This window comes from Canis lupus, chromosome 1, assembly GCF_011100685.1.
Source record: "Canis lupus familiaris isolate Mischka breed German Shepherd chromosome 1, alternate assembly UU_Cfam_GSD_1.0, whole genome shotgun sequence".
Lineage (NCBI taxonomy): Eukaryota > Metazoa > Chordata > Mammalia > Carnivora > Canidae > Canis > Canis lupus.
Window position 1 is genome coordinate 93,813,883 of NC_049222.1, and position 22,109 is coordinate 93,835,991.

General features: G+C 43.8%; 2 protein-coding genes across 4 annotated transcripts in view; both read left to right on the top strand.

Moving 5' to 3' along the window:
- Window positions 1-562: 562 nt before the first annotated feature.
- On the top strand, window positions 563-1,022 carry LOC102153759 (small nuclear ribonucleoprotein E-like). Its single transcript, XM_038525619.1, has one exon. The coding sequence runs from the start codon at window positions 582-584 to the stop codon at window positions 858-860; it is 279 nt and encodes a 92-aa protein (XP_038381547.1). The 5' UTR covers window positions 563-581; the 3' UTR covers window positions 861-1,022.
- A 4,522-nt stretch (window positions 1,023-5,544) lies between these two features.
- Window positions 5,545-22,109, top strand: part of RCL1 (RNA terminal phosphate cyclase like 1) — a 59,940-nt gene continuing 43,375 nt past the window's right edge. For 2 of the 3 annotated variants that reach the window (XM_038527255.1, XM_038527256.1), the window contains exon 1: window positions 5,545-5,788. In XM_038527255.1, the coding sequence (XP_038383183.1) occupies window positions 5,653-5,788 (136 nt within the window). In that variant the 5' untranslated portion in view covers window positions 5,545-5,652. Of the gene's footprint in view, window positions 5,789-8,351; window positions 8,503-22,109 lie in introns of those variants that run through there. The other variant, XM_038527257.1, reaches the window with a different exon arrangement.

The following is a 22,109-nucleotide window of genomic DNA, read 5'->3' on the forward strand; positions in this document are numbered from 1 at the left end:
GCCAGGACAGAGTTCTCATCTGCAGGAGCCAATTCTACATAGGGACTATAATAACTTGGATGTGTAGATTTATGTATTTCATCAAATTTGGAAAGATCTGCTCACTATGTTTTCAAATATTCTTTCTGCCCCTTTCTCTTTCTTCTCTTATTCTGCAGCTCCAATCAGGTGTATGTAGGTACACAGGAAGGCATCCCATACATTTTTGTTTGTTTCTTAAGTTTCTCAAAGAGTGATCCTTAAGCCAGAAGCATTGACACCACCTCAGAAGTTGTTAGAAATATAAATTCTGGGGCACCTGGGTGGCTCAGTCAGTTGAGCATCTGATTCTTGGTTTTGGTTCAGGTCATGTTCTTGCAATCATGAAATTAAGTAAGCCCTGTGTTGGGGCTCCATGCTCAGTGGGGAGTCTGCTTTAGATTCTTTCTCCCTCTCCCTCCCACTCATGTGTTCTCTCTCTCTCAAATAAATAAATAAACAAATAAACAAATAAATAAATAAATCCTAAAAAAAAAAAAGAAATGTAAATTCTTAGGCCTTGTTGCAGATGTATTAAAGAAACTCTGGGGTCCGCTTCCACCATGGCGTACCGTGGCCAGGGCCAGAAAGTGCAGAAGGTGATGGTTCAGCCCATCAACCTCATCTTCAGATACTTGCAAAATAGATCTCGGATTCAGGTGTGGCTTTATGAGCAAATAAACATGCGGATAGAGGGCTGTATCATTGGTTTTGATGAGTACATGAGCCTTGTATTAGACGATGCCAAAGAGATTCATTCTAAAACAAAGTCAAGAAAACAACTGGGTCGGATCATGCTAAAAGGAGATAATATTACCCTGCTCCAAAGTGTCTCCAACTAGAATGAATGATCAGTGAAGTGAGAAATTCTTGAGAAGGCCACGTAGTTTGTTTTTTTAGATGTCCTTTGTTGGGAATATAGTTCTAAAACCCTTGTTCATATTGTTTTGATTACCTTTATGTTCTTACCAGAGGACAATAAATGCTGTGGGATTGTTTTTATTAAAAAAAAAAAAAAAAGAAAAAAAAAGAAACTCTGGGGATGAGGCCCAACAATCTGTGTGTGTGTGTGTGTGTGTGTGTGTGTACGTGCATGCGTGCATGTGTGTGTGTTTTAATTGAAGTTGATACACAATGTTATAGTAGTTTTAGGTGTACAACATAGTATTTGACAAGTCTACATATTATGCTATACTTACCGAAAGTGTAACTACCATCTGCCACCACACAACCCAATTACAATATCATTGATTGTATTCCCTACCCTGTACTTTTCATTCCCTTGACTTATTCATTCCATAACAAGAAGTCTGTACTTCTTACTCCCTTTTACCCATTTTGCCCATCCCCCTAAACCCCCTTTGACAACCACCAGTTTGTTCTCTGTATCTATGAGTCTGTTTCTGTTTTGTTTGTTCCTTCATTTTGTTTTTTTAGTTCCACACATAAGTGAAATCATATAGTATTTGTCTTTTTCTGTCTGAGTTGTTTCGTTCAGCATAATACCCTCTAGGGCCATCCACGTTATTGCAAATGGCAAGATCTCATTCTTTTTTATGGATAATAGTCCATTGTGCTGATGCATCATGGACCTCTACCTCTGAAACCAATAATACATTACATATTAATTAATAGAATTTAAATAAAAAATTTAAAAAAATAGCAAAAAAGGAAAAAGTAAACACTGAAGATACAATGATAAGATACTTTATTTATTTAATTTTTGAAAGAGAGAGAATGTGAATGGGGGAGGAGTGGAGGGAGAGGGAGAGAATCTCTAGGAAACTCTCCGCTAAACATGGAGCCAGATGTAGGGCCTGATCTCACCACCCTGATGTCATGACTTGAGCCTAAATCAAGAGTCAGACACCCAATTGACTGAGCCACCAGGCACTCCACTATTTCTGCTGTAAATGATAGAATATTGTCCCTGCATTCACTAGATCATGAAGTGTTTTTAGAAAGGCTGCACATAAACAAGTTATAAAAGGGTTTATATGCAAAAATGTAGTTGTGAATAGTTATTGTGGGGGCCCAGAGGCAGAGCATTGAACACAGAAATTCATCTTAAAACTGGAACAGTGTAAGCATCAGTTCCAGGCTGAGGTGAGAAAAAGCCTGTAGAACCATTGTAGTTTGGATAAAAGAGATAATGAGATAGCAGAGTGGGTGGACATGTGGTGTTGAGTAAATTTCTCCATGGACTGGGAAGAATTCATTTCTACTCTGGTCTCTACTCTGTTCCATTGCTGAACCAAGTACACTTTTATCCTTGTATTATCATTATCTTTGCCTTTATTTGTGGAAGTGATTACAAGGCAAGATATATGTCATTTATCATTTAGGGTGAAAGAAAAATCTATGAAAAGTTTGTAATGGATAATTCCAAATATAAATGAAGGTAGAGACAATTGTATCATAAACTTTTATATACTCATAATCCAACTTTGGAGCTAGTTGGGGTGAGGACCAAATAAGATTATGTATGTAACACCTTTAGCAGAGAAGAGAGCCTTAGTCTCACCTTTAGGGATTTGACCTGATGCAATTAATTGTGGGGTTGATTTCACAGTCTGTGAGGCTGTTGTGCCTGCTGATGGAACCCCAAGTCAGTAGGATGTTTTGGAACCTGCTTCAATCTCTCACTGCCTGCAAAGCATCCAACTTCAGTGATGTGTGTGACCAGCAGAGGATGGTGTTCTTCATCATGAAGGTAAATGCACAAGTGGCCCAGCAGTTGGAGTTGCTAAAGCAGGGTCAAGCGAGAACTGGAGAGGCTATGCGCCCAATTATGGCCCTAGCCCAATAAGGACGGTCAACATCTCTAAGTGTGTGAGCTGCAAGACAGCCTGGTACCCTGTAGCAACCTTTCAAACATCAACAATGTGGCTATGACTTCAATTTTGTCTTCCAAATCTCATACAAGATGTTTCCTGTGGTTTGCTAACCTAGAATTATATAGAAAATGGGATTCAGGGACTTGTAGTGTTAGTTGTCCGTTACCGTGTAGTCCATAGCTTAAAACTGTAACAATCACTTATTTAGCTCAGGAATATGCAGTTTGGGCAGGGCTCAGTGAGGACAGTTTATCTGTGCTCCAAATGGTGTCAGCCAGAGTGGCTCCAAACACTGGGCAGAGGCTGGCTGGGAACTGGGATCACTTGAAGGCTCCATCACTGCCACATCTATAGTGGTTGATGCTAGCCAGCAGCTAAAATAGTTGACACTCTCTTTGTGTGGTCTCTCTGGCATGGCGGCTCCATAGTAGCTAGGCTTTTTATTGGAGATTCAGTGTTCCAAAGATATAGGATTTAAGAGAGAGGGAGGTGGAGAGGGAGAAGGGCAGGCAGGCAGGCAGATGGAGTTTCTATTTTGGTTGTCATTTATTAGCTATGTCACTTCAAGCAGGTCATTTATTCTCTCTGAACTTCAGTTCTCAAATTTTAGAAATCAGGACTTATTTTGGGGTTGCCTAGAAGAAGACTCTGGGGCAATAATTTGAGTGAAAGTAGTTTATTTGGGAATTAATCCCAGGAAATATCAGAAGGGAGCTGAGAAGAGGAGCCTGGGTGGCTCAGTTGGTTAAGCATCCAGCTCTTGATTTCGGCTCAGGCCATGACCTTAGAGTCCTGAGTTCGAGCCCTGAGTCAGGCTCTGTGCTCAATGGAGAGTCTGCTGGAGATTCTCTGTCCCTCTCCCTTTCCCCCCTCCCTCACACTTTCTCTTTCTCTAAATAAATACATTAAAAAAAAAAAAAAGGAGTTTGGAGGTGTGTGGGGGCAGAGGAAGAGGAAGGAAGCTGGTAAAAGTTACTTAAGCAAGTTACCACTGTGGGCAGCTGGAGCTTAAAATCTCTTAGGGAACCCTGTGGAAACACTGTATAATCCACATCACAGAGCTATCTCATCCAAGAGTTGAAGAGCTGGAGACATTTATACATCAACTCCCATCAGTCATTGGTTGACGACTCTGGGGAACATTAATTCCTCAGCACCTTTGGTCTGCTGGGCTCCATGCAAGTGGGAAAACCCTCAGACGAAGAGATACAAGTGCTGCTGGAGGAAAATTAGCAGGTTTGCATTGAAAATGGGAAGAGTTTAAGGGATATAAAACAGGGCACCCACAGGTTTTGCTACAGAGTATAGGCTGTTGAGTAATTAAAATGAGGTGATGCACAAAGAAATCCACTCCTGGCCTGATGGTGCCTGTTTTTGCTTTGGCACACTCCATTGGGTTGGAGGGGGGCTCTCAGAGGTCCGGAAGCTTTTAATATCCACTGCCAATTTCCTGAAAGGCAGTTTTAAGAAATGGCAATAATATCAGTGAACTACCCATCTCCCTCAATAAACATCAAAACTAATAACCTGTCACCCTATGTGCAGACCTCCCCTGTGGTTCCTCCTAACTGAATCTTAGTCACACAAGGCTTGCCACCTTGGTTAATCTTACTCAAGCTCCCAGCCTTGCAGATCACTGCCCCCTGCCCCCTCAATGTTCTGGAACTCAGGATCTGGTGACATTGTCCAAGAACGGTTGCAAACCCATGTTTTTACGATACTGGATTCATAAGTTTGTAGTCATTTGATAAATGCGGATCTCTGAAGGTTTTTGAGCAGAGGAGAGACAAAGTACAATCTTTGGGAAGATGTTGGTGTGCAGGATTAAAGGACAGGAAAGAGAGAAAAAGCAGAGTCTGTGTATATATGTGCGAAGTTATCACAACTGCCCATTTTGAGGCATGCGGCACGCGAGGCACTGACTTGGCAAGAAGCGCTGTGCATGTAAACGGGCGGATGTCAAAGGGGCACATCTTGGTGTCTCATAACAGTAAGCAATGGCCTGGTATCATCAGACCCCGGTCCCCATGCATGGGGCCACTGCCACCTTTGCAATCAGTGTTCCTCCTGTCTGTCCTCACGTGTCAGTAGGGAACGCGTGCATCTCGCCGGGCTACAGCGGGGAGCGCGGGGACAGCGCCGAGACCGCAACAGGGTAAGCGCGCCAAACCCACCGTCGTCTCTATCAGGAAAAAGGCGGGGGAGGTAATACCATCCACATCCAGGGCTTGCCGTTAGCACCGAGGGTAATAGGCACCCAGCCCCAGCCGGTCGCGTCCGCGGGCCGCGGCGCGGGCGGAGGCACTGCACGGAGACTGCCGAGGAAGGCGAGCTCCCGCGCTCGGCTCCCAGGCTGCCCCCCGCCCCCCCGCGCCGCACGCGCTCCCTCCCGCCGCGCGCTGTTGCCGGGGCCCGAGCACCGCCCCTCTCCAGCGCGGACCAATGGCAGCGCGGCCCGGGCACCGCCCAGCTCCAGCGCAGGCCAATGGCAGCGCCGCACGGGCACCGCCCTGATCCTGCGCGGACCAATAGCAGCGAGACCCGGTGCGGGAGCCTCCCCCGGCCGGGTGGGGAGGCGGGGAGACGGGCCCCGACTCCGCCCCTCTCCCCTCTGACCCGGTGTCTCGTCTCTCTGTCTTCCTGTTCCAAACCACGTGGACGCGCCGGGGGCTGCGGGCTCCGGTCGAGCGCCCGGGTCACCGCCGCCTCCGTCGCCGCCGCCGCCGGGGTCGCGATCCCCGCGCCCGTCCAAAGTCGCCGCGCCCCGGCCGCCCGCACCTTGGCGGAGGGCGCGCACATGGCGACCCAGGCGCACTCCCTCAGCTACGCGGGCTGCAACTTCTTGCGCCAGCGGCTGGTCCTGTCCACCCTGAGCGGGCGCCCCGTCAAAATCCGAAGGATTCGGGCCAGAGACGATAACCCGGGCCTCCGAGGTACGTGGCGGCGGGGCGGCCGCGGGGGCCGCGGGGGGGCGGGGGGGCGGCGCGCGGGGAGCCTGCGCGTCCCGGGGCGCTGCGGGGAGGCCGAGCGCGCCTGGGCTTGGGGGGAAGGCGGGGTCGGGCCCGGGGGGTGTGCTCGCCGCGCGCAGGCTGGCGGCTCCCGGGCGCTGCTAGTAAACAGCTCCACGTTTTCCAGCGCTACGTGTTGCAGCACATCCCATGCATCGCCCCCTCGCCCGCCTTAGGTCCCTCCTGCTGTCGCTGCGAGCCTCTCAGGATCAAGGCAGTTTGCTGGACCGAAATGTGGTGATGGGGCAGATAGAAGGAGGAGAGAGGTTTGCAGAGAGAAGTGCCGCTGGTTGGTTCCGTGCCCTGTCCCAAAACACGTCTCAGAAGCAGCTGCCCCCTCGTTTGTCGGCTGACCCAGTCGTCACGATCCCTCAGCTGCCCTCGCACCCCTCCTTGGGTGTGGATCAAAGAAAAAAATTTAAATTCTATGTTTGTTTTTAGCCGTAATTGGGGTGTGCGCAGGTTAGAAGCTTTGTGCTAATTTTTCCTTTTTTTTTTTTTTTGACAAGCGTTAAACTATAGGTTTCCAAGCCCCCCCCCTTTTTTTGCCCGATAAAGGTGTATTGATGAAAAAATGGGCCCTATTTTATTTATTTTCATTTTCTTAAAGGATTGACTTATTTATTCATGAGAGACACAGAGAGGAGAGAGGCAGAGACACAGGCAGAGGGAGAAGCAGGCTCCCTCCATCCCAGGACCCCGTGGATCATGACCTGAGCAAAGGCAGATGCTCAACCATTGAGCCACCCAGGTTCCCCAAAATACGCCCTGTTTTAAACTCACATCAAGTTAAGTGGTGCCCATTTTCAACTGTTTTCCTGGACTAAGACACATGCATTTGAAAGCTTCTGTCTGGTTATCTCAAATTGGGAGATTCACTCAAAGGAAAAAAGGAAAAATCCATCTGCAAATTGAAGGAGAGGGTTTGTGGTTGGTCTTGGAAGCTTTGTCGGTCCTGTTGCAGTGCTTACTTTGGCACCCAGACTTGGGTTGGAGGTGGCCGGCCCATTTCATCATCCATCTGAATGCCTGTTCTGGAGGGCTACATTTCTGCCTCTCCTGAATGGTAGTTGGTTGCCTATAAAGAGAAAATGCCATGTCATTGATGGAGATACAAGGTTAGGAAAAAAAGAACCAGAAGACCCTCCACACTTGCTGATAGTGGGAAGGGCTTGTATTAGTTTAGTACATGATTCTTCTCTCTTACTGTTCAGAAGCACTGAAGGAGGGGGGACCCCCAGCAGGGTTTCTGCAGGTGTTTTCCTCAACATCTGCTGTCCTTATTTTGAGACTGTTAGGGCAAAACAGTTGCTTGATTGCTCTACTCTGTGGCATTCTCAGCCAGCCCTCCCCTTTACTTCCAGTTTAGAGAACTTGCTGTGAGCTGGATATGATAAGAAGACAGGCTTCTACTGTGAACAGTGGACATAGTTGGTGGGTTGTTTGTTTTTTTTTTAATAGGAATAGAAGTACTTTGGCCTGGAAATCTAGCATTTCTATGGGAAATACAGTACTTGTAAAGATATATTTTAGTGTTTGTCTTTTGACAGGTGGCATCCAAACTAATATTTAATATTCCAAAGGATGCCCCCACCCCCGGTTTATGGACATCTCTTCAACTGCCATACACACCATACACACAAACTCTCATTTCTTCCGACAGGGCTTGGCCACTGGCGCTTTCCTGAAAGGATGCCAGGCTCCACTGCTTGGGGGAGGTAGTACTTGTTGGCAGATGTGTTGGTATTTTATGGGAAGCTGTATGTAGAGCATTATTTGCCTTACGTTTTTAATATACCAAGGGAAAAGAAAAGAGATTCCTGATTTAGGTCTCTTTGTGCTGGTTTCAGGTCCTCAGAAATCTCATAGATGTTTGCTTAAACTTCTTTAAGAGCGAGCTGAAATGTGTTGTGTATGTATATGTGTGTATATGTATATATATATGTACACACATATATAAGTAAATGTATATATAAATATATAAATATGTGTATATATACATTTATATACACATATATATGCACTCATAGATACCCACACGTATGTGTATATACACATATATATACCCACATGTACGTGTTTATGTATATAAATAATGTGTAGCCCCTGAAACATGATCTACCGTCATAGTCAGGTGAGTCCTTGGTAGTTTGATTGAAGATGTAGCCAGCGGGCTATGTTGCCAGTCATCTCTCCCTTTCTGACTCTTTCTTCTCAGATTCTGAGAATTGGAAAAAACTTCAGAGCACAGCCAATAAAATCTTCAGTTTAAGTAAAAAACTGTGTCTCTGGAAGGTGCTTGCTGAATCTAATCGTGGGCTGGGGGTGGGTGGTGGAGGCCTTTTGCCTCAGGGGCAGCGGTTCAGGAAAGGTTACTGAGCCCACTGTGCAAGGCCTTGTGGGAACATAAACATGAGGAGCTGGTTGCCCCACTCTGGGGGAGCTTTCTCAGTAGGAAGTGCTTGAGAGAGTAGCTTGAGTAACATGAAGTAGGAAGAGCTGAATGTGGTAAAGGGACTCAGCGAAGTCAGGGCAGAGGCCTCCCTGGGGGTCATGGAGGAAGACTTTCTTGATCTGCTTCTGGTCTGGACAGATATGATGGTGGCTGCCAGAATCACTGTTGGTGAAAGGAACCACTTGTAAGTCATAGAGTTCTTTATTTATTATGTTGAGGTAAAATCCTTAATTTGTTGTGGTTGTAGTAGCTTGGTGGTTACGAGCTTGGTCTCAGAGTTAGACCTTGGGTTGAGTCCTGGCTCTGCATATGCTGCCAGCTCTTGGACCTGGGGCAAATTCTTTAACATTTCTGAGCCTCAGTTTTTTCATTGGTAAAGTGAGGCCAGTATTACCAACTTAACGGGTTATTGTAAAGATTAGATGAAATAAAGCGCACAGGACTTCCAGGCATGTAGGGAAAATAAATGTTAGCTAGTTTGGGCGCACCTGGGTGGCTCAGTTGGTGAAATGTCTGGCTCTTGGTTTCAGCTTAGGTCATGATCTCAAGGTTCTGAGATTGAGCTCGTGCTCAGCAGGGAGTCTGTCCCCCAACCCCCTGCCCCCACTTGTGCACGGTCTCTCTCTAATGTAAAAAGATCAATTACAAAAAAAGTTAGCTGGTTTTATAATATAATCTACTTACAGAGTATAGTTCTGGTCTCTGGCATCTGAAATCTGTTCCTGCTTCTATATGGAAACTTTTCACATATTTAAAGAGAATTATGCCTTTTTTTTGTCCTCTTTTTTTCAGCCTAAGTTTTCCTCTTGGGTGATGGCTTCCAAATATTGATGTGTATTATGTATAATGTAGTGGTTTTCAACCAGTGCAGTTTTGTTCCCCAGGGGGACAGTTGGCAGTTTTTGGAGGTGTTTTTGGTTGTCACAACTGGGAGGCTGCTCCTGGCACCTTGTGGGCAGAGCCCAGGGATACCATTAAACATCCTGAGCTGCACCAGACAACTTCCTCACACAAAAAATACTTCTGTCCAAAATGTCAACACTGTGGTTGTTAAAACCCTGGGCATATGAGATTGAATTATTATGCCTTTTCTTTTCCCCATATCTCCAATGGTTGGGAATAGCAGCATGTGGACCCAGAAAGCTGCATGGGGATTCAGAAGGGGATGAGACCCAAGCCAAACTCTGTGGCTTCAAGCAAACGAGCTAATCTCTTAAATAAAACCGCCCCCTTCCAACGCTGATAGATTGTATATGATGAGAAGAATTTGAACCCCAAAGAAAAATGATCCTGGAATGATTTTTATTAATTATACAACCATGTATAATTTCTGCTTCATTCTGAGAAACATGAACAATTATGTTCCATTCTACTCTTGCTGTTAGTGAGGAGGAAGTACATACTTTGTTTTACTGCTGTGCTCCTGCAGGTAGAAAGCCAAGGCATAGTTGGGTAAGATAGCTGGCCAAGTTCAAGTCTGCAGGGTGACAGAGCTGGAAGGAGGCTGTGGTCAGCTCCCGCCTGGAGGGCTGCTTCTCCCATTTAACTGTATGATGCACTTGTCTGTTGCTTGTCACCACGGACAGCAGCCGTACGCAGCGTGGGGCTCTGGATTTCATAGGGGCTGTGTCTTGTTGGGTTAAGTTGAGATCACAGTTCATGGGTAAGATGAGGTCCAGATGGAAGGAATTCCATGAGAATCGTTTAAAACGGGAATAGGGAAAGATGGACTGAGGCAGGAGCACTGATATCGTAGTTAGGCCGCGGCGCTACTCCCTGCATCTCTGAGCCAGTCCCATGACTGAGCCTCACTGTCTTACCCTGTGAAATGGGAGAGAGGAGTGATGGAAACCCACGGGAGGGCTGCACACAGCGTAAGCAGTTGAGGTTCTGAGAAGGGAGGGCTAACTGGAGTTTTAATCAAAAGAATGCCTTAAAATATGTTGAAGAAACATGCTACACAGAGGTCCTTTGAAAGGAAAACATTGCTTGGTAAACTGTATGGGGGCTAAATCTGCTGTTCATAAATTGCATCTTCTAGAAGGAGAACTGTAAGAGAAGACTGTTTTCCTCCTCTACTCTCAATGGGTCTGACACGAGATGGATGGGGTTTTCCCCCTACAAAGCAATTCTCCAATTCTCAGTGGGCATCAATGGGGTGTAGTACAGATTGAACTCAATTCTGATGCTGTCTACTTGGAGATGACAGCAGATCCCACAGGGTAAGGTTCTCAGGCCCGCTTCTGATGCCAGTCACAAGTCCCAATCTCAGGTTCAGGCTACTTGTACTTGTGACCAAGTGGTTATATAAATCGGGGGTTCTCACGGAACCTCCTTGGGTCTAATAATTTGCTAGAGTGGCTCACAAAGCTGAGTTTATTATACAGGATATTATAAAGGATATAGCTGAACACACAGATGAGGTATATAGGGCCAGGTCCTGAAGGGTCCTTCTGCCCTCTGGAACCAGGGCATGCCACCCTTCCAGCACGTGGTTCATTCACTGGCCTGGAAGTCCTCTCCTTATGCAAGTTTTAATGAGGTTTGATCTCCAGGCAACCTCTCCTTCCTTCAGGGTCAGTGGATGGGGCTGAAAGTTCCAACTCTTTAACCACTTGGGTCTTTCTGTTGACCAGCCCCATCCTGAGTCGCCTCATCAGCATAAATTCAAAAGAGGCTCCTTATGAATAAATTTTAAGAGACACTTATTATTTTGGAACTTCCAAGGGTTTTAGGAGCTCTGTGTCAGGAATCAGGGACAAAGACCAAATTACATTTCTTATACTGCAAGGATGCACCTGTATTTTATTTTAGTATGGTCTGAGACTCAGAGTTACTGATCAGTAACTAGACTTGGACAAGCCTGAGGACTCTAATAATGATAGTAGATCGAATATTGTGTGGTTGATTGGGAACACGCCCTCTTGTGCCTCTGTTGACTGTTAGTTTGCTGCCACATGTTGATTATTGGGTGCCCAAAATGAGATACTCATTTTTGAAAGACAGATGCCAGGAATCCTAATTGTCTGCTCTCAGATCTGCTGTTGCTTGGAAGCTGTAAATGCTATTCCAGATGGAACTGTGTGCCATCTTTTTTTTTTTTTAATTTATTTTTTATTGGTGTTCAATTCACTAACATACCGAATAATCCCCAGTGCCCGTCACCCATTCACTCCCACCCCCCGCCCTCCTCCCCTTCTACCACCCCTAGTTCGTTTCCCAGAGTTAGCAGTCTTTACGTTCTGTCTCCCTTTCTGATATTTCCCACACATTTCTTCTCCCTTCCCTTATATTCCCTTTCACTATTATTTATATTCCCCAAATGAATGAGAACATATAATGTTTGTCCTTCTCCGACTGACTTACTTCACTCAGCTTTTTTTTTTTTTTAAACTAAACTTTTAATTTTGAGATAGTTGTGGATTCACATGCAGTTGTAATAAATAGTACTGAGAGATCCTGTCTGCAGTTCACCCAATTTTCTTTACATGGAACATCTGGAAAACTATAGTACAATATTACAGCCAGGAAATCGACAGGGGTAAGAGTGAAGGTAGTGAGCATTTCCATTACCACAAGGATTCCTCAGGTTCTCAGCCACACCATCTTCCTCCTTACCCCACTAACTCTTAACCTTTGGCAGTCACCAATCTGTTTTCCAGTCCTGTGATTTTGTCATTTGAAGAACGTTATATAAGTAGAATCATACAGCAAGTAACCTTCTGCGGTGGACTGTTTTCACTCAGCATGATTCTTCGGAGATTTAAGTTGTTGTTTTTTTCAGGTTTGTTTCTTTTTATTGCTGTACACTATTCCATGATATGAAAGTATTACAGGGTTGTGTTTTTTTTAACCATTCACCTGTTGAAAGACATCTAGATTGTGTCCAGTTTTTTGACCGTTTATGAATAAAGCTGCTATAAACATTTGTGTACATGCTTTTATGTGAACAGAAGTCTCTGCCTGGGATAAATGCCCAGGAGTATAGTGGCTGGGCTGTATGGTAGTTTACATACTTAAGAAACTGTCAAAGTGTTTTCCAGTATGGCCTTACCATTTTATATTCCCACCAGCAATGCCAAGTGATTCAGGTTCTCTATACCCTTGCCAGCATTTGGTGTTTTCCCCAAGGGTTTTTTAAAATGTGTTAGTTCTAATAAGATAAGCATTTTCAAAACTTGGCTGAGCCTGTGCATCTGGTGGTACTGAGGCACCTTCCTGGCCTCTGGCCCTCAGACCAGCTGCAGATATCTGCTGGGCTCTTTCTGGCCGTTCCCCAAAGGTTGTTGGCTAAGAGGCAGCAGCTGAAGGTCATTTACACGCCCATGTCCACACCAGAGGTCACATGTTGGAAAAGTCCCATCTTGATCACACTGTCTTGTAGAACCTGATGGTCTCGGATTTGGGGGGAACGCGCTAAAATCTCCTTAGTTGTTGCCAGGGATGGGTGATGCTATTGATGTGAAGGCCACTGACAGGAGGAAGTGGTGAACTCCCACTAGAACACCAGTGAGTGTGACCTGGTTTCAGAGGATCAGGAAACTCTGGGGTGCCCTCCTATACCCCCAGGAGAGGACAGAAGAGAAGAGGAGGACAGGGCTCACGGCCCACGGCCTACAGCCCACAGCTGGGAGAGGCGGCTCTCAGCCTGAGCCGGTGGCCCACACAGGAGGAGCCGGAGGAGGGGTGCACACGATGAGGAGGTGGGAGGAAGGACTCCAAGAGGGACTGGTCCCTAGGCTAGGGGGTATCTCTGTGCCTTGTGCTGCGCCCAGGCTCCTCCTTGCACCTGCGGCCGGTGGGCTCACAGTTTCTCCAAACCCCTTAGCCATCCTGGTAGTACTGTCCTGTTGAATTTGCATATTCCTAATGGCTGATGATAGTCCACATCCTTCCTGACTCCTGTTGACTATTTGCAGTCTGCACCGCCTCTGATGTCTTTTTTCATTGCCCTCTAGGATTGTTTTTATGCTTAAGTTTTCAGAGTTCTTTACAGCGTAAATCAGAGAATTAAATTTCCCTTTGTTGATTTTATTTTTTATAGGTTTTTATATAGGCACAACAAAATATCTAGGAACATTTGAACGCATGGGACCAAAAAAGTAATCTTCATTGTTTGTTATTATAAATAAAGCAGCAGTAAAAGTTTTGGTACATGTATCCTAGCATACTTCTGTTCCTGCAGGATAGAGTTCTAGATGTGGAATTGCTGGGTCAAAGACTATGCTTTTTTTAAAATGTGGGGTCAGATCAAAGTATGTGAAACCGTCTTGCTTTGTTGGTAAGATATATTTTCCCTTAATTGCTACTTCTTCCTTCTATTGACACCTTTTTTTTTTTTTTGAGATATATTTAATAGCATTTCTAGTATGGCAGATTGGAGAAATGATTGAATTTCTTTGCTTCTGTTATATATTTTAAGGTACTCTTTCTTTTAACTTGATTTTTATTTATTTATTTTTTTTAAAGATTTATTCATTTGAGAGAGCATGCGCGGCAGTGGAGATTTGAGAGAGGGGAGGTTGCAGAGGGAGAAAATCTCAAGCACACTCCTCTCTAAGTGTGGAGCCCATGGTGACTCAATCTCAGGAACCTAGATTATTAGCACCTTAGCCCAAACCAAGAGTTGGTCGCTCAGTTGACAGCCACACAGGCACCCCTTGATTTTTTTTTTAATTTTTGTTTATTTATGATAGTCACACAGAGAGAGAGGGAGAGAGAGAGAGAGAGAGGCAGAGACATAGGCAGAGGGAGAAGCAGGCTCCATGCACCGGGAGCCCGACGTGGGATTAGATCCCGGGTCTCCAGGATCACGCCCTGGGCCAAAGGCAGGCACTAAACTGCTGCGCCACCCAGGGATTCCCCCCCCCTTTTTTTTTAAGATTTTATTTATTCACCCATGAAAGACACAGAAAGAGAGAGCGAGAGAGGCAGAGACACAGACAGAGGGAGAAGCAGGCTCCATGCAGGCAGCCCGACGTGAGACTCGATCCTGGGTCTCCAGGATCAGGCCCTGGGCCGAAGGCACGCCAAACCGCTGAGCCACCCGGGCTGCCCAGCCCCTTGATTTTTATTTAAAAAAAAAAAAAAAAAAAGAGCTTTTATGAGAATATCTGTAAATTAAGAAAAGTGCACAGACCTGAGTGGTGCTTTTGTGGCTCAGTTGGTTTAGTGGCTGTCTTGATTTTGGCTCCGGTCAGGATCGCAGGGCCCTAGGATCCGGGTGGTGGGCACTCTGCTAGGGGTGGAGCCTGTTTAAGATTCTCAATCTCTGCCCCTCCCCCCAAAGAAAAACAAAGGACACAGACCATAAATGGATAGCTTGATGAATTTACAAAATGGATATGCTATCCATGTCAAGAAATAAAACATGACCAGCAACCCTAAAACCTTTCATCCTTGCTCCATCACACCATTTTCTCCCACTCCCAATGGAAATAATAAATTGACTTTTTACACTGTAGATTACATTTCTGAAGTTTTTTTTTTTTTTTTAATTTATTTATGATAGTCACAGAGAGAGAGAGAGAGAGAGAGAGAGGCAGAGACATGGGCAGAGGAAGAAGCAGGCTCCATGCACCGGGAGCCCGATGTGGGATTTGATCCCGGGTCTCCAGGATCGCGCCCTGGGCCAAAGGCAGGTGTCAAACCGCTGCGCCACCCAGGGATCCCACATTTCTGAAGTATTAACCATAATTTATGTAAGTGGAATTATAGAGTATGTATTTTGTGTGTGTGTCTAGTTTCTTTGTTCTCTGTCGTGTTTGTAAGATTTATCTCTGTTGTATAGGCATTAGCTGATTTTCATTGCTGTAGCATGCTATTACATTTTATTAATATGGCACAATTCTTTGTTGAAGTATTGCAGATACCTAGTTATACTCTGACTTGTTTTTTTCACACTTAATGATTTCTGTTGATTTGCAATAGGTACTACTTTTAATGTAGTACAATTTATAAATCTTTTTGTGTCCTGCTAAAGAAATCTTGGTCTACCCACAGCCAGTGAAGACATTTTCCTTTAACATCTAAGGCTTCTGTTTTTATATATAAACTCTCTTACAATAAATTCATTCTTTGTACTTTTTAAAACCGATTTTTACTGAAAAATAGATTTTGAATTTTATCAGATGCTGCCTTTTCAGTAGCAGTCAAGCTAATTACTTAATTTCACCCTATTTTGTGTATTTAATCTTGTATTTAATAATATTGTCATTTTCTTTGTGCATTATATGCAGTCCTTCCCTGAGAGACCCTCTTCTCAACCATAGTGGGTAGTTGAAAAATATGTTATAGTCTCTTTTCTAAGGTTTTATGTGGGGATATTTCATTTGTCTTTTTTTTTTTTTTAAGATTTTATTTATTTATGCATTAATAGAGAGAGGCATTTAGAGAGAGAGGCAGAGACATAGAGGGAAAAGCAGGCTCTGTGCAGGGAGCCAGATTCGGGACTCAATCCCCGGACGGGGATCAAGCCCTGAGCTGAAGGCAGACACTCAACCTCTGGGCCACCCAGACATCCCTCATTTGTTCTAATAAAATGAAGTTAGTTTGTAATTTATTAATTAATTTATTTTTTGCATGTTGTGCTCTTCTTAACTGTTCTGCAGTTGAAGCCATCTCTCCATGCTTTTGGTATTGCTGTTCTTCGGGATATGTAATAGAAAATTTTTTCCTTCCAATGTTGGGAAAAAATATTTCAGCAACTTTATCAGTGCTCTTTTCGGTTTATTGATAAATTTTCTTATTCTCTTCATTTTGGAACAGAATTAATTATCTTTTTTGTGTCTTTTTTTTTTTTATCTGCTTGGTTTATCCTCTTTTTTACCTAGCTATATTAATTTCAGATGTATCAGTAAATATTAGGGAATAGTTTATTATAAAAGTTTATGATTTTTTTTTTAAAGATTTTACTTATTCATGGGAGAGGCAGAGAGACAGGCAGAGGGAGAAGCAGGCTCCATGCAGGAAGCCTGATGTGGGGACTCTATCCCAGGACTGTGCTATCAGGCCCTGAGCCGAAGGTAGATGCTCAACTGCTGAGCCACCCAGGTGTCCCTTTTTTAAAAAAGATTTTATTTATTTGAGATCAGAGAGAGACTGAGCCAGAGAGAGATCTTGAGTGGAAGGGAGGGGCAGAGGCAGAAGCAGACTCCCCACTGAGCAGGGAGCCCGATGTAGGGCTCCTAGGATCAGGACCTGAGTGGAAGGCAGACACAAAGGCAGATCCGGAGGTGGATCCTAACTGATTGAGCCACCCAGGTGACCCAAAGCTCAAATATCTTTTATTAATTATATTATTTTTTATTATTTATTATTAACTCACATTTTCTTTCCTCTTACAAATGAATGAAACTATTGATCTGTATTGTATTTTTAATAGCTTGATTTTTTTTCTGCTCTATTTTCCTTTTTTTACATTTATAATTTTATTTTATTTTTATCTTTTTTAAAGATTTTATTCATTTATTCATAGAGACACAGCTAGAGATAGAGGCAGAGACACAGGCAGAGGGAGAAGCAGGCACCATGCAGGGAGCCCGACATGGGACTTGATCCGGGGTCTCCAGGATCACGCCCTGGGCTGCAGGCGGCGCTAAACTGCTGCGCCACCAGGGCTGCCTCTGCTCAATTTTCCATTTTTAAAATCTCTTTTGTGATTTTTTTCATTTACTTTTTGGCTTATAATTCAGTTCCATTTCTAAAATCTCAGTTCATTTTGCTCTTGCTTTTTTTTTTTTTAAGATTATTTATCTATTTATTATTAATGAGAGACACAGAGAGAGAGAGAGAGAGAGAGAGAGGCAGAGGGAGAAGCAGGCTCCATGCAGGGAGCCCGATGTGGGACTCCATCCCGGGTCTCCAGGCTCACACCCTGTCTCCAGGCTCACACCCTGGGCCCAAGGCAGGCCCTAAACAGCTGAGCCACCCGGGCTGCCCTTGCTTTTGTTTTTTTAATTACTAAGGTATTCAGAGTGGTAATTTTTTGTTGTTGTTGTTGTTGTTGTTGTTGTTGACTGTTGTGTAGTCTGGTAAAGTGATGTTTCTGCTTAAAATATTTGAGCATGTCCTGTAGTTTTCTTTCTTCCTGTGCTGACAATTTAGGAAAGATGTTATATGTTTCTTTCAGTTAAAATATAATTTATTAATCACATCTGTAGTTACATATTATATATAAAAAATGTATATATTTTATGCATATTTCCAAGTGAATGGGTACTGTTAGGTTTTCTTTTAATGATCAACGGAGAAAAAGACAGCAGAGCCAGGTGGTAGGTTCGAGAGTGCTTTAATGGGGAGCGCTCCTGGCAAGGTTCCGTGACTTGGAGAAGAGGCCCAAGTCAGGGAAGTCGAGTTGGGGAAGTCGAGTCAGGGAAGTCGTGCCCAGGCAAACCTCAGGGGGGTTTATAAAGAGTTTTGGCGGGAAGATGAAGGTAGAGTGGCCATTTTGAGGTCCCCAGTCTTGCCAGCCCAACAGATACCTTTTAATTTTTTCTGAGAATTGGGTATGTATTTGTAATATCTACCTTTTGGGATTTAATGAGGATAAGAATGATTTCTAGTTTCAGATATTACTGGCTCATTGTCTTATATTTTAGGTACCTCTCTAAAGAACTTGAAATCACATTGTGTATATTACTTTTAAGTTATTTCCTTGATGTGAGCATTTCCTCGTGTAATTAAATAATTCTTTTAAAATATTTTTAATGGCCGTATAGTATTATAAAGATCTTTCACAGGCTATTTAATGAGAGCAGTTTTGTTGGCTATTTAAATTGTGTTACAGTAACTTTATGTGTATTTTTTAATTTGAATTTTATGTATTTAAAAAACATACACGATTGTGTAAAATTCAGAGGGAGCAAAAGGGTTTAACAAAGTGTGTCTCTCTTTCCCATCTTCCCTTTCCTATGAAGCAGCCAGTGTTACTAGTTTGTTGTGTTTCTTCCCAGAGCTCTTTTTTTCATAATTAGGCAAATACATATACGCTTTTTCCTTTTTCACACAAATGGCCATCAGCATCTTACTTTTTTTTTTTTTAATTTTTATTTATTTATGATAGTCATAGAGAGAGAGAGAGGCAGAGACACAGGCAGAGGGAGAAGCAGGCTCCATGCACCGGGAGCCCGACGTGGGATTCGATCCCGGGTCTCCAGGATTGCGCCCTGGGCCAAAGGCAGACGCCAAACCCCTGCGCCATCCAGGGATCCCAGCATCTTACTTTTTTTTCACTCAACATACCATGGAGGTGACTTAAATATCAGTATATGAAAATTCTCATTAATTGTAAGGCTGGGGCAGCCCAGGTGGCTCAATGGTTTAGCGCTGTCTTCAGCCCAGGGCGTGATCCTGGAGACCCAGGATCGAGTCCCACATCGGACTCCCTTTGTCTCTGCCTCTCTCTCTCTCTCTCTCTTTCTCTCTCTCTCGCTCATGAATAAATAAATAAAATCTTAAAAAAAAATTGTAAGGCTGCAAAGTGTTCTGATATATATCCAATGTATATACATCTAACATTTATATGTGACATATATTATATTAGATATATGCATCATAATTTATTTTCGCACACTTAATGTTTCTAGATATTTAAATTGTTATGATACTTTTTAAGTTGAAACCATTATCGGTTGAGATTTACTCCTAAAGTGTAGGTCTTTAGTTTGTATTCTTTTCCTCACTGCCCTCATTTGAGACATAGTTTGCCTTTCTTAGTGAGGAATGGGCCAGACCGATGATTGGCACTGTCCTACATAGTCACAGGCTGCCTGTAAGAAATAATGAGCTCACTGAGAAGGGGAGCACTTTAGGTATCAGAGGCAATATTTAAAGAATTCTGAGATATAGTATAAACTTCTAGAAAATGTTAAATACAATAAACAAAAAATGCACATGTTAAAGTAGTGCTTAAAAGATTATAAAATGGGGGATCCCTGGGTGGCGCAGTGGTTTGGCGCCTGCCTTTGGCCCAGGGCGCGATCCTGGAGACCCGGGATCGAATCCCACGTCAGGCTCCCGGTGCATGGAGCCTGCTTCTCCCTCTGCCTGTGTCTCTGCCTCTCTCTCTCTCTCTCTGTCTCTCTGTTACTATCATAAATAAATAAAAATTAAAAAAAAAAAAAAGATTATAAAATGAACACCTGTGTGACCCCGTCCAAGTCAAGAAATAGTCACTGTTGCACCTAGGGGCCTCTCTGGTCATGACTCCCTCCTGTGTCCCTGCTGGTAGCCGCTTTCCTGACCAGTACAGTATTTGTGTAGATTGTCTTTATAGCTTTATAACCTAATTATGTATTCCTAAACAGTGCAGTAAAATTGTGCCTAGTTTTGGATATTTTCCCCTACTGTTTTTTGATATCTGAACTAATGTAGATAAGCAGTCCTGAGGAAGAAGAGTCAAAGCAGTCCTGAGGAAGAAGAGTCAAAGAGGCTGTGTGGGGAGTGAAGGGGTAGGGAATCCTACACATCTGTCTTAATGAGTTTGGGGACATTCGTCTTACTATTATTAGGTGAACCTGAGATCTTTTTCATAACCACGTGATGGAGCTGTATCTTCACTGTTGCCAGGACTCTGGAACTAGCTCTGTGTTTGGTTCTTTCAAGTACTGCTTCTGAATCACCTGTTTGCTGTGACTAGGTCCAGCCTGGAGGTCTCTTTATGTGCCCATTCTGTTCCTGCCCGTGTTCCTGTGCTGGGCATTTTTAACTGTGTTCATGCTTAAATGGCCCTGTGAATTGCAGAAGAAAAAAGTTCTAAAAGTTATGCTTTCTTTCTTTTTTTTTTTTTCCCCCTCTCATCTGTGAAAGTTATGGAGTTTAATCATGGACTTTATTCATAAATATCTGTTCCTCTCCCCCTTAGCCACCTCAAGAACTTGAGCTAATCAGGACTTTCCTTTTTTTGTGCAGAGTACATTGTATGTGCTGGAAATACAGGTGGAGAGTGGCACCGTGGTCTACATCATACCTAATTTTTAAAAACAATATTCTTTATCGCGAGGTCATGGAAACAATTTTGTAGTTCTTTTCAAACTTTTGTGATGCTACTTAACAGTACAACCAAGTGCACATACAGATAATTATAAAACACTTGAAGGTTTCACAAACAGTGCCCTGTGTACAGTTAACTGGCATCGTTTATTCTGTTCTAATTTCATTAAAAATAAATGTTGATTGGGGACCCATTAAATGGTCTGCAGGATCCTGCAGTAGGTCACTGCCTGCAGTTAAAAAGTTCTATGATTTTCTAGAGGAGGTAGTTGACTCAGGCATTAAACTGAGTTTGACAAACTAGTGTCATGTGGTTAGGAGCGTGGACTCTGGAGAAGCCCAGACTTGGCCTCAACCCCTGGCTCGGTCACTGGCCAACCTCATTCTCGGGCCTCATCCTTCTTTTTTTTTTTTTTTTAAGATTTTTAAATTTTTTTATTTATTCATGATAGACATAGAGAAAGAGAGAGGCAGAGACACAGGCAGAGGGAGAAGCAGGCTCCATGCCGGGAGCCCGACGTGGGACTCGATCCCGGGACTCCAGGACCGCACCCTGGGCCAAAGGCAGGTGCTAAACTGCTGAGCCACCCAGGGATCCCCCTCAGCCTTCTATAAAATGGGAATGGCACTCCCTGTCGAGAGCTTTGCAGATTAAATGAGAGATTGTCTGGCTGTAAGGTAACCATCAATGCACACCCTGCTGGAATTAGCTGTTATTCCTTGTTTCAGGACTTATTGGAGCTTCTCTGACTTCTAGCCTAAGGCTCTTTGTACAGATTGCAACATCTACCGTGGCAAGAAGCGTGGGGCAGTGTTAAATAACAGGATGGGTGGATGGGAATTGCTTAGTTGTGCTCGCCTTCTGGGATCAGCTCAAGTGACTGCTGGCGTCTGTGCTTAAAAATTCTGCTAGTTTATTATAGGGGTGGAAACCGCCTAAACTACCAGGTGGTCACTATGCTTTTGGTGTGGGAGAGTTGGTCTTCCTGTCCTGTTCACGGGCAGGAGGTTGACGGCAGAGAGGGAGGAGGTGAGCATGATTGTCTGAACGTGAGTGAGATCCACTCAGGAAGGCCACAGGACATAGTCTCCTGCCTGAGTCCTCCCTCTTCCTCTTCTCTTACTTTACATTTAAAATCCATGTCCTCCCTCCCTACACACCGCTCTTCTAAATAATGACCAGCTTTTATGTTTTAGATAACATCTATCCAAATTTATACATGAGAATTTAAGCAAGAAAATTAAATTCCTATAAAGTCCTACCATGAAGAGAAATCCATTCGTTAACATTCGGTGTTTTTTCTTCCAGTCTCTTTTCGTGTGTTAAAAAGAAGGTAGTAATAATGACTTCATATTCAAGCACCTCTGTAATGAAGTTAAAAACTGAACTGGTTAGATAGCTCTAGATGAGTAAAGTGGCAGAAGAAGGGAAAAGGGACAGTGTTGAGTAGGGGAGACAGTGACCTCTTACTGCTTCTGAGACTGAGGAGTCACAATTGCATCTGCCCTCTTAGGTATTCTGGAATAAATAAGAAATTGACTTTCAGACTCTTCCCCACTTTCTGCTGTTTCTCCTGTATTTGGCATGCACTCCTCAAGTCAGAAGAGCAGGCCTTGATGGGTGGTAAGCTGCTGAAATTAATACCCCATCAGATTGCTGGTAGAGTTGTTGTTTGTTGTGGAATATGAAAGCTGAATTGTTTCTCATAGTTCCACTAACCATATGTCTTCTACTCAGTGCTTTTCAGCTGCTTTAGTTTCCTCAGCCAGTGGTCCCACCCCAGTCCTAACAAGAACCTG

Excerpts from the sequence above, each read along its gene's own strand:
- LOC102153759 (XM_038525619.1), top strand. The coding sequence starts at position 582 with ATGGCGTACCGTGGCCAGGGCCAGAAAGTGCAGAAGGTGATGGTTCAG.